This window comes from Phyllostomus hastatus, unplaced genomic scaffold (genome assembly GCF_019186645.2).
Source record: "Phyllostomus hastatus isolate PE091 unplaced genomic scaffold, TTU_PhHast_1.1 phas_contig_152, whole genome shotgun sequence".
NCBI classification, from domain to species: domain Eukaryota; kingdom Metazoa; phylum Chordata; class Mammalia; order Chiroptera; family Phyllostomidae; genus Phyllostomus; species Phyllostomus hastatus.
In genome coordinates, this window is record NW_025333622.1 from 559,541 (window position 1) to 572,583 (window position 13,043).

Sequence of the window (13,043 nt, forward strand, 5' to 3'; positions counted from 1 at the left end):
AATAGAAAAGTCAAGTAATTTACTTTGGTGTCTCCATGTCTAATTAGTAACAGGACTAGCAGTGAAAGTTAGGTTTTGGATATTGTTTTACATTTCTGCATCTAAGTTCCTTTTAGTGAAACATACTAGTGGCACTAGAAACATACTTACCTTGGGCCGTTCAATGGCAGTGACCCATGCAAACGATGTTAGGCCTCTCTGTGGGATAGTGAGCAATTGATTAAAAACAAAAAAAGGAGGGAGTTTTTAAAACAAGGATTATTTTTTTCCTTTGTAGATGCTTAGCACTCTTGATATAGTTGTCTGAGGACTCTTCACCTTCCTAATGGGTCTTCATCTTTCAGAGCTGAGCCAGACTTGGTTACCATTTATGATAGAAGCAAGCTATAAGGAATTTTTTGGGACAGTTCTGTGTCTTTCTTTTTTAAGAAACTAGTATATTTACTTTATTTTACATCATTCTTTTAAAGTATTTTCAAAATGTTATATATCTGTTTAGTGTTATTCTTTAAACAATTATGAATTTGTATTTTATAACTTGCATGAATATATACATAAAATAAGTACCTGCCATGGGTAGTTAGTTCTATTTCTGATATGAAATTAGAAGCAGCTGAGCTCCTTGTTAGAATTTACCTTCAACCTAAAGGTACCAGTTTACAACTTCTTGGGTTGAGGGGTCAGCCAGATATTAGGAATTTCTAACAAGCCTTTATTGAATTAGTATGTCTGTTACAGAATAGGGTTAGTATTTATGGCATGCCAGTCACATATTCACCCAGTTTTCTACTACTTTTAATGGCATGATGACAAAAAAGGATCTGTTGGTAAGATTGGAGGAGAGCTCCAAGGCTCGGGTGCTTCCAGATTCCTCCCCCAGTCCAGTCATTGTATTTGTAAGTCTAAGTGGTATTTTCTGTCTTAATGCATAGTACTTTGGGTTATGTAATTACTAAGGAACTTTGCTGACAGAACATTGCTATTAGAAAGGGATATAGAGCAGATTTTTTGTTTGTTTGTTTTGAATGGAAAGGCCATGAGAAAAATTCTGAATACAGATGAAAAATTAATGAGTAAAGGCAAGTACAGGTTAAGACTCAGCATAACAGACTGGGCTACGTATGAGACACCCCACGTCCGTAGACGTGCGGTGTCTCATACATAGTCAATGCCAGGGATATGGTAGAGATTGCATACAGTAAATGGTAAGAAACAACCCAGTATATGTTAAAACAAAAACAGAAACAGTCACTGAACTATATGTGGGGATATGCAACATGTACTAAGATATTATGGTGATTAACAGTGTTGTCAAGTTTAATACTGTAACATATTATTGAAACACTAAATATTAACTTCATTTTTAAATACATTTTCCCTTACTAGGAATGCATTTCATTTCAGGCTTATTTGAAGTAACCAAAGACAGGGAAACAAGAGAAATAACTGCACATTAAAAAACTGCTGTAATTAGAATTATGTATAAGTTTACAGTGTATGTATTCTGTTATGCTGATATTATAGTAATCATAATCTTTAAATTATTTCCACTTTTTTCGCTTAAGATTTTAACCACACATGTTTTTTTAACCCACTTAACATTCTTTTCTGTAATAATCTGGGGTGTAATTACTTTAAGAAAAATAAATTCTCCTAGGCTTTTATAAGAGCTCCTCTTTCCCTGGAGTCATATGAAGTAACTATCACACAATTAGTGAAAAGCCCAGGCTACAAAAGTTGACCCCGTCACAATCATTACCAATAGATGGGGTGTGAAAACCTTGTGGTTAAGAAAACACACTCACGTGTATCTTCACTTCCATGGAGTTACAGGGCTCTTTTCCCCCTCCCCTTGCCTTCTTTCTCCTTTCTTCCCCTCTCCATTGTGATTAGAAAGTTTAGATAATTAACCTTCATATTTTAAAATATTTATTTAAACTGTAGTTTGATAATACCATTTTTGGATTACAGTTCCAAGTGCCCCATATAGTTTCAAAGCAAGAGCTTTGGAGCCAGAAGGATGGGACCCAGCTTTCAGCTCTGTTATCTTCCGTGGGGCACCTCCGTCCTCGGAGCCACGGTCCCTCACCTGAGATACACTAGACGGTAGTTTCATTTGTGGTGAGGAGCAAAATAGGAAACATAGACTCGAAATCTAGCCTAAAAACAGGTCTTTAATCTACATAGAAATAATTATGATTATTTAGTCCTGTATTTATTTTCACTGGCAGCTGGTATGGCCTAGATAATGGGTAAAGCTTTAATTTTTAACCCTTTTTGGTGGTAGCATTCTGATTTCAAACAAGTAACTCAAAGTTAGATGAAACAAAGTTGAGTATTTATCACCTTATTTAATGTGGTCAAATGCTTCAATTTTGCTAGCTTTTACATATATAGAACTCAAGATTTTGATGTAGAGAGTGAAGATGTATATTAAAGGTTCTTAGGTAAAAATAAATTAAAGGTGAAGGCGAAAATGAGCAGTGAGAGTCCTTCCCTATTTTGGTGGCTGTGTTCCGTGCACTGGTAAAGTGAAAATGCTGATATAATAATCTGGGGGAGACACAATTGTTTATGTAGGTCTGAATATTACATAGCTAAGTTTTAAATAATAATACTAAGAAAATAATCATTTCAGCTAATTTTTAAAGAGCAGTGTATACCAGGATCGTAAGAAAATTATTTTAACTTTTCTAATAAATTAACATAATTAATATCTTTAAATGTTTTACATAAAGTAAAAATTATTCTTAAATTGCTCAAATCACTCTGCATTGATCTTGCAAACTATATCAGAGATATAAAATTGTAGTAATTATTTCAGAATAAGTTTGTCTTTGCTCTATAAACTTGGAACTACTATGCATTTGAATAAGGGCTTTGAAGAAATTTTGGAGTTATTTGTTGCTGTAGTTCACTTATTTCTAGGAGGTGCTCACATTTGATTTTCTCTTCAGAACAACTTTAGCAAGATGTGAGTATTTAATTGTTTTTGCTGTCTTTCAAGGAACATAAAATAAACTGTGGCAGATTGTGGACTAAGTACAAGAAGAGGTTTCTTTTTGAATTAAGATCAAGTTTCTTTGTAAGTAGATACCTTTTAGATGCAATTGCGTATCAATGTGAAGGGCCCTTGAGATATAAGAATTACTACTGCCTCTTCACTTTCTGATTTTTTAACAGAAAAAATTTTGTTTTATTTTCGAAAGTAAAATAACTTCACAGATCAGGTTTTCTAAAGCTTTTCCAGTAATATCTGGTAGCATCTGCTTGTCTTCCCTTAATGTGATTGTCACATAAACTTAATTGTAGGAAATCATGTTAAGCCATATACTTACTAAGTTATGCTTACTACATTTCTGTCACGTGTAAGGCAGATACATCTCCAGGGCACTTAGAACATCTTAAAGTACCTAAGTCTTCAGCATCTTTGAGCAGCAACCATTTGCTTATACAGTTTATAATATGCTCTATTTCCAGTGAGTTAACTGGAAAATGGGACATTTAAAGTTAAATTCTCAAAGAAATGTAAAACACTTAATATATTGTTTGGCATTAATTTTTCTCTGGTATGGAAAATACGTTATGTAAAAATCAGTACCAGATAATTTTATATTGTTGTTTCTGGAGTTTTTTACCCCTAGCAGTTCTGAGAGGATGACATTATTTTGATGATTTGGACGATTTATTTTGTTTTCATCTTTTACTTCAGTACCACAATTAAATATGTAAAATATTATTATAATATGCTGTTCTGCTTTGTAGTCAAACACAATATTGAGAGAGTGAGCTAGACTTAACTCTAAGTAGATTCCATTGCCTGGAAACAGATCTGGATCTTTCCTGTCATTAACTTTGCTACTTAATAAGTTAACCTCAATTTTCTCATCAATGAAATGGGTATAGAAATATACCTCAAAGGTTTTTATTAAGTTAAATAAATTCTGGACTCTGTTAAGCAAATTGTAAATTTTAAGTAGATGAAAAAACACTATTATGATTTTTAGTATAATATAAATATTACTTCTCCACCTGCTCTGTCCCCCTAGCCCCATATAAGAGCATCTTCTTATAATACTCGTTTTGTAGAGGAACAGGAATAAAATGAGTACTCTGAATATTTTGAAACACTATTGGGAAAAACTTATAAAAGTTCCATTGAGATTTTAAACTAATTATATTGTTTTGAACTTCAAACAAGCACTTTATTATATTATCTCTAGAGTTTAAAGTGTGGATTGACTTCATCTGTCTGCACTTGTCTGTTGAAATACAGACCTTAGAAAACACAGGTACTTTTTTAGGCTTCATCAGAATTTCTTGGAAAAATATTACAGATTTTATTTCAATAAAGCTGTACTTCTAAAAATCACCACATGAAATGAACACATCAATAAAATATATGGGCCTAAAATGTTAAAAATGTAAATGACATTATATATTAATGAAAATACAAGACCTTTTAAGTTCTGTTGGTCCAAAGTATAATTACCAAGTGAAAATTTGAGGATAATCCCAAACATCTGTCTTGAATTGTCTTAGTACAAGAAAAAGTTTAGTGACTGTTAAAACCCTTTGTTCCTGAAGTCAGATATAGGATAACTCCATCTCTATTTTAAAAGAATTTTGGGGTATGACCTTAATTTTTCTTTTCTCCCTTCCCCTTCATCCTAGTTGCATAGTGTTGGATTAATTAGATTCTTCGGTTCACGGCCTGTTTTCAGGATGATCCCTGCAAGTTTTTTCTCTTTTATTCATCTACTTATTTATTATCTCTATTGCTGACTTCATTTTCCCTTTGCACCATAGGCAGCTGCTTTAATGTGCTTAAATCTGTACCATTCGATTTTAATATACTCTTGTAAAATATGTATTGATATTTTGGGTGGAAAATAATTTTTAGTATTTATAACTGGTGATGTGACACAATCCAGTCAATATTTTGTCTCTTTGTTAGCTTTTTAAGGTCCATTCATTTTACAGTATTTACATGGAATTTGTTGCTGTATCATAATCCATAAAATTTCTCCCAGGATGTTTCCAGCGTGGACAGTCAGTTTCTTCACTAATAACCAAAACTAAGAGTAATCACCCCCTCTGTGTTCTCCCAGGTGAGAATTCCCCCTGGGAGTTGGATTTCTGGTCAGGGTTTAACTGTGATTTGGTCAGTGACATTTGGTGACTTGACTCAGTACACTCAGCTGATAGAAGGAGGGCTGGCCCGGGCTGCACAGCCGCCAACAGGGCACAGGGTCCTTTTCCCACCAGTGCTTGTCTTCATCCAATTTTCTGGTTTTTCCCAACCTGAGCATAAAGTATATTTTGTTATAATTTGTATTTCTGTGGGCCACTAATAAATTTGAGTATTGGTTAAAATGCTTGGTATTTATTTTGTTTTTCCTTTTTATATATTCCTGATCATATCCTTTGCCCCTTGTATTTCTACAAGATTTATTTTTTGTTGTTGTGGCTTTATTAGGAGTTCCTTTTATTTTTTAATTACAGTCCCTTGTCTATTTAGATATTTGAATTATCTTTACCTAGTATATTATATGTTTTTACCTTTGTTCTTAATATCCTTCAGGATATAATGAACAGAAGTTCTTCATTCTAAGGTACTAAAATTCATTAGTTTTTATTTTTTTTGTTATATTTGGAGATTGTTTTAAGAAATCCCTTTCCCTTTCATAGAAATATTCTCCAACATATTCTGTTAGATTTACCTTTTCATATTTAACTTATAACTCTATCTCAAGTTTCCCTTTTAATATGGTGAATATGGTATGCAAATACAGTTTCACTTTTCTTGTACTTTATGTTTAGAATACATTTTTGAGTTCCTTAATATACAATGCTAAAATATTGATTGGTATTGTATAGATTTATAGATTAATATTGAGAGAATTGACATCTTTATAATGTTAAACTGTCCAATTTATGGTCCTTGGACTGTTCTTCCATAGCTTTCAAATTTTGGTTTGGATACTTACAGGTATATTTAACAATTAAGCCAGCCAGATTTAAAAACTGACATGATACAAAAAAGTTGACATGACTGATGTAATCAAATTTGTCAAAAAACCCCGTAGCTTCAGTGATTAATTCTGTAGAGTAATTATGCAGATATGAAATCATCATACTAGCCCATTTAAGATGTATTTTTGTGGTCCACTTTAATGTATTTTCCTTTGAGCTGGAATATATATACACTAGCTATATTTTAAAGGGTTTCTCAGTTCAACAATGATTTTCACTTTTTGTTTCATCATTGGAATGGGACAAATGAACAGATTTGATGAAAAGAATGACTGTTTAATTGGCTACTGATCAGATTTGTATTAGGTCATATTATTTAGGTTACTTTTATACTTTTTGAATTAATCTTTATGTTAGCATTGAGTTTTGATAGCATTGTTACAAAAATCAACCACATTTGAAAATATGGGAATAGTGACAGCAGTTTTTATGCCAAAAATAAATGTGTGTGACAGTTTTAGGCTTAGTTTTGGCAGCTCTTACTTTAAAAAACCTAAAATACATTTTTATAAACACTGTATTGAAGAAAATTGTCTCAGAAAGAAGGGATTTGGGATGGGAATTGTTTTCATATTTGAGTATGACGAAATCCTTAATGTCAGTGCCCTTTAATCAGAGACCACCCCCTGCAGTGAAGAAGGTGGCTCAATTACTTTTGGCAGTGAGGGGCCACTGCACCCTGGGGACCCTGAAGTGTGTTATTATGTATTTTACAGGATTTCAACTTTGGTTGGGTGATTTGGGAGAAATTCTAAAGATGGTGATGTGTCCTTTAGATTGGATGCTGAAACCATTCTATGACTGGATAAATAATCATTTATAGCAAGAGAGGGGGATGTTTGGTATTTTGTGGGTTGTTATACAATGACCTTTTTCTCTTTGTGTTTAGTAAAATTACCGAGTAATCTCTGAGTAATCTGATCCCAAGCTGTTCCTCTGTAAGATTGTGTATGCCCCTCTCTTCATCCCAACTCGTCCCCTTCTTCCCTCCCTCTCATTCTCTCGCCCTTCCTCTCTCATCCAGAAGTAATTAAAATTGTTTTTAAAATATATGTTCAATTGGGAATTTTTCCTTTTCTTTTCCCAGTCACCCACAACAGTAACTTAATCATAGGATATGAAAGATTTTATCTAGACAAAAAAAAAGGATGTTAGTTTTACTTTGTAGAGATAACCTTGCCAATGATTTTTAGCTTCTTAATTGTATTCTCACTTTGAAGTAACCACGTCCTCTGCTGTCTGTCCGGGTGGAGGCCATCCTGCTCTCGCACTCGGCTTTACTGCAGCAGCCTTCGCCTGTCCTCTCTGTTCATGCTCCTATTCCCTTGAAGTGAGTACTTCTTCCACAGGGAAGGCAGGATAACCTTTTCAAAAATGTTAAGTCCTTTCACAAACTTTCTGAAAGTCGTCCCCCACCCATTACAAATAAAACAACCCTCAGACTTACTGTGGCTGAAGGACCCTGCTTGTTGTTGTGACTTCATCACAGCCTTGCCTTTCATCTTTTGGCTACTCACCTGGCTGGCCTTTTTGTTCTTGTAAATAATCAAATTCATTCTTTCTTTAGACCCTTTGCTCTAAAAATTCTTATCTGGAATCGCCAGGCTTTTCAAGGCTGGTTCCTTATCTTTTATTCCTTAGAAGTCAAGCCCATTTCCCTATTTGTAAGTTATCTTTATCTAAATTAGCCTCATGCACTCTGTCTTACTTTGTTTTAAGTTATTTGTATCCGAAGTTAATTCATTTGTTCTATTGTGTGGTATTTCCTTTCATGTCCCACTTACCTTACCACTTCACAGCTAAGTTCTGAGTGGTGGGAACTTGTATGTCTGTACCTTTCTAAGTCCCAGCTCCTAAGGAAGTCCCTGGCACAAAATATGTGCTTAAAAAGTATGTTTAGTAAGTAAATACATCTATGAATGAAGAAATGAACAAACAACCAAATGAGTGACCATATATTCTAGACATAAAACTATATGTCTGTTGACTATTAATGAGAGAAACGCTTGTTAGGTTATTATTTGATTGAAGTATAAGTATGTAAAAATTGTCAGTGTTTCTCTGGAAAATGCCTTAAAATAGTTAAGGTGATTCCTTGCTTTAATGTTCTTAACTAATTGTCTATGGTCTAAGACTATGGTTTAGATGGGACATCATCATAGTGATGTTTTCCTGGTGCTTAAAATAATATTTGGGTGCATTTCTCTGGAGCAATTCCAACGTAAGTATGTTTGCATTTATTAATGTCACATCAGATCAGAACTTTCGGAGAGGTGAGGTGGACTGAAAAATAGCCTGAGTAGTAGAAGTTTTCACAGAGTCCTACTTTATCAATTTGGGAGGGGGGTACATATGAAATATACATGGTGTTATGCCTATTATTTTGAAGATAATTATAATTTGTTTTACTATTTGTTTTCTCTACTTTATATTTCTTGTTGTTGCATTTGGTATTTGAATTTGACAATAATTTAAAGGTAACTCTTTTTTATTTTTCAAGTTAGGGATTCAATTTTCTGTGGACGCATGGTACCAAGCCCGAATTCATAAGAAGTATGTGAATATTGTTTTTCAGTGAAAGATGAACTGTGGTATGAAAATGGTAGGTGGAGGGTGGAAAAAGTTAGGAAGCAGCCAGCCTTGGTTTGGAATCCCTCCTCTAATTAATACTCCAGTATTAACTTGGCAAGTTTTTAGTGTCTTTGAGTCTGTTTCCTCATCCACAGAGTGGGCATAATATCTCTGTACAGGACTGTGTTGAGAATTCAGCTGATACAGTGCAGTCAGTGTACGGTGTGCTATGTGGCAGTATTAGGTTCTGGACAATTGTAAGTTCAGTGCTTTTTCTCTTTTTTTCCGTCAGCAGCAAAAGAGAGCATAAAAGATTTATTATTTTGTATACATAATATAAGGGCATAAAGTATGTAATATTTGACATTATTCCTATAATCACTGCTTGACACTGTAAATTGCAAAGAGCATCAACCACAATATTAATGATAATATCAAATATGTATTGAGTGTTTTCCCTGTGTCAGATACTATCTTAAACATTCTATATATATTAACTAATTTAATATTCATCACAAAGCCTATTAGATACTAATTATATTTCCTATTTTACAGATGAGTAAGCTGAGGCCCAGAATGTTAAATTTTAGGGTGCACAGGCGCATCTGGGTTTGAAAGATTCTACACTTTTTTAATCATTAAAAAATTGGTACTTTAAAACCCCTTTTATTTTTCAGGTAGAGTCAGTGATCACCCATAAAAATGATCTTGACAAAGACACTTTTCCATCCTCACCTTCTAGCTGGGAGGGACACTGGTTTTAGGACTTGACACCCCATCTCTTTCTCTGTGTGAAGGAAAGAAGATGAGCGAAACATCCCAGTTGAGGCATAGTTCTGCTTTCAGAGATCAGGCCCATTTCCCTATTTGGAAGTTATGGCTCTCTAAGTTAACCTGGGGCCACTGTTGATGTTGTGACCTTTATTCTGTTTAATGTTGAAAAATCATGGTTATTTGGGGTGAAAAATAAAGGGCACACAAAATACAGATTTTTTCAACAGGATTAAATGTAGACGTCTACTGAGATACTGGTTTTCACACACATGTATTTGTTGTTAGCAGGAAAGGTATGAAGAATATATATGAATAAACCATATATACTTAACTGTTTTCAGAAGCATATTTTACTCATATATTCTGGTGCCTATTAAGCCTCTTTATAGTTTTGATCTTGTTTAGTTATCTTGCTTCTCATGCCAGTTCCTCTGTGTCATTTACCACTTTTAAAATATTTCAATGAAATCTTTGTCTATTTTACCGTGATTTCTTACAGTTTCTGGTTCAGTAAGTATACAGTTGCTTCAGGCCATGAAGACCCCTACTGGAACTGAAAGACCGTGAAGTCTTTGTAGGTGATCTTAAGATAACATTGTTCTTAGCCTTATGATGAACTGTGTATGTGTATCAGCTTTGAGACATAATAATTACTTTAATTTTTTTTTAGACTTTGGTTGTATTTAATCTTCTGGTTTGATGAAATGTTAGAGTATAAAGGAAATAAATTTTCCATCCTAAAAATGTTTTATGAAGGTTTTCTCTCCCTGTGGTGCTTCCTGATGGCCTGAGACCATGTCACATATAATTGGATTGATACTCAGCCTGAATACTTCTTTCTCTTCTTGGCAGCATGGGGTAACCTTGGAAATGTTCTGAAGAGTCAGAGCAAAATTTCTGAAGCTGAAAGCGCCTATAGAAATGCTTTGTACTACCGAAGCAACATGGCGGACATGCTTTATAATTTGTGAGTATGCATGCTTTCTCTGCTTTGGCTCCTCTTTGAAACCCACAGTAAGAGGGACTATTGATTCAACTGCTGCAAATGGAGATGATGATAGCTGTTTTTCTGAAATAGTCATTTCATTAATCATGCCTCAGAGACCAGTAGGTGGGTGGTATTTGTGATTTCTTTGTTATGGGCCACCTCATCGATATTCATGTGTATTGATGTGGCATGGCTGAATTTTTTTTTTTAAGTACTATGCCATATAACAAAAGTTGGTTTAAATGCTTTTATGTTTTGTTTTTCAGTTTGTTCCATTAATACTTAGATGGGTTCACCCAATAAACCTGTTATGTTTGAGACTTTATATAATTGATATCTTAATTATCAGTAATAATAGATTTTGTCCTTGATTAAAGATTGCATATGTTGAAGTATATATGGAACAGGTATTAAACCTGGGGAGTTAGTGCATAAGATAATGGCTCTTTTTTTTTTTTGCCCCTTTCCAAAGGTGCTAATAATTAGGTTGGGATAATTGGATAATTTAGAATATTTGTGTACATTGGATTAGGAAAATCCCCAGGGGAAAATTTGGTTTCATTCTTTGAATGAAAAGTCCCTAGTAGGTACAGTGAGATGTGAGTGGAGACATGCAAATGAATCAAAATCCATTTTTGTCTCATATTTATGACACTCTTTTGTTTGTAAGTAATAGAAACCTAATCTAAACTTGTTTAAACACAAAAGAGATTTATTAACTCCCATAATTGAAAATTCCTGGTGTTAACCGGACATGGTGCAGTTAGATTCAGGTGCTCCTTTATGTTATAAGACTTTGTCTCTAGTTGTGGCTCTGGTTTCCTCCGGGTTGACTTCATTCTCTGTGGAACTCTGTCTTGGTGGGAAAGATGATTTCTGCACCTTTTTGCAAACACCATCCTGACCCTTGATCTCAGAAGAAGTTGCTTCTGTGACTCTGTTGATTCTGGAAAAAGGTCTTGATTGATCCTTCTGGGCTCATGTGTCCTCTCTTGGATGAAACACTGGGCAGAGTGGCAGGGGCTCTGAGATATCTCTTTGGACAGTGTCACTAAAGTTGGAATGAATGGAGGACTCATTCCCTGCAGGAAGGGACCAGGCAAAAAAAGACGTCTCCTCCTAGTGTTTAATGAGAGCTGTGTAATACTGACAGTATCAAACTAATCTGTCAGCTTTAACTTCAGTATGTATTTATGCCCTGGCTACATCTGATTCTTTTGTACTCTCTACATCTGAAAGCACAGATAAAAATAAAATAAAAATACATAGAAAAAAATTTAAATATATAATGGAGAGCAGACAGGGTAAGCTCAGTTTAATTTCTCATTTACATATATAACGTATTTTTAACCTCCTACACTTTAACACTGGGGACTCAGTCCCCTGGCCTGGGGTCTGAATTAGGTCAGCACGTGTTTCCTGTTGACCCGCACAGATTTAATTTTGTTTTCTGGCTGGAGTGCCTTCAGTTGGAGCACATCCTCTCCAGTAGACACAACACCTGATATTCTCTGCTGTGTTTCTTGCTTCACCAAATATATTACCATACTTTTCCCTGAAATCATGAGTTTACACTTTTTTTACTTGAATGAATATATCTGTATACTCCTACAGTGTCTTTTTCCACATGCCCTTCTCATCTAAATGCTATATTACTATATTCTTGGTTATCTGATGAGGAAAAACCTTAAAAGTTTGAAAAATTTACAGAAACGCCCCTCTTTTTTTTTTATCTGAATGTAATGTTGTCAAAGAAGTCTCTTGCCTTGCAATATGGGAAGTGAGTTTTCTTCTGATCTTCATCCTGCATGTGTTTTGGAGCAGAAAATAAGCTGAACAACCAGGACCTCTTTGTTGAATGTGGTTTTCTCTCTCTTTTCCACAGTTATCTACCGCTAGTTGACACCTGTTGGGAAAGGGTGAAGGAAAAAGGAAATGTGTTTATCCAATCTTATTCTTTTCCGAGAAGAAAAATTTATTCTTTTAGACAAGTTCTATTTACATGTAATCTAAATATGAAACTCCCTATCTGGATACATATGTAAACTATGAAAACATATACATATATCCCCAAACCCTAATGAAAAATTCTTGCTGGAGAAATGATTGTTAACAAGATCAGCTTTTTCTTTTTCTTTTTCACTAATTGTGGGAGAATTAGATATGTCATAAATGCCATAGCTAGCTCCAAAACATTTTCACTATTATGACAGATTTTTTAACTACATTTAACTGTTAGCTGAAAGAGAATGGCTTGAATTTCACAAGAAATATTGGCAATGATTTCAGTATATTAGACTATGTAACCAATCTGGTTGACAGAAATCTGATAGTCAATAAAATTATGTCTCAAAATAAGGAAATTTTCAGTTATTTTTGATCAAATATCAATAAAATACACTGACAGGTCTATTGCAACCCATACTATTATAAATATATGTGGTATCATATGTCCTAGGAACAAACTTTTTCTTTTCTATTTATTTACAGAGGTAGGGGAAAAAAGTTTTCTCAAAGATAGTTTAGAGACCATTTGAAAATAATTCTTTTCTTTTGAGATATATATGCTATTTTTATCACATAATTCTCTCTGATGTACAGAAATTGCTCCTTGTTCTATTTAAAATCCTCAAAGAAAATGACTTCGCTTTGCTCAGCCTTTACCAGTATGTAC

At 34.1% G+C, this 13,043-nt stretch overlaps 1 protein-coding gene across 2 annotated transcripts in view; it reads left to right on the plus strand.

Annotated features, from left to right (window-relative positions):
• The window catches only part of TMTC2 (transmembrane O-mannosyltransferase targeting cadherins 2), a 402,099-nt gene that overhangs the window by 212,672 nt on the left and 176,384 nt on the right, over nucleotides 1-13,043 (plus strand). For both annotated transcript variants that reach the window (XR_006784765.1, XM_045830613.1), the window contains exon 4: nucleotides 10,234-10,348. Coding sequence is in view for 1 of the 2 variants with exons in the window: in XM_045830613.1 (XP_045686569.1) it covers nucleotides 10,234-10,348 (115 nt within the window). In the remaining variant the exon portion in view is untranslated. The remainder of the gene's footprint in view (nucleotides 1-10,233; nucleotides 10,349-13,043) is intronic.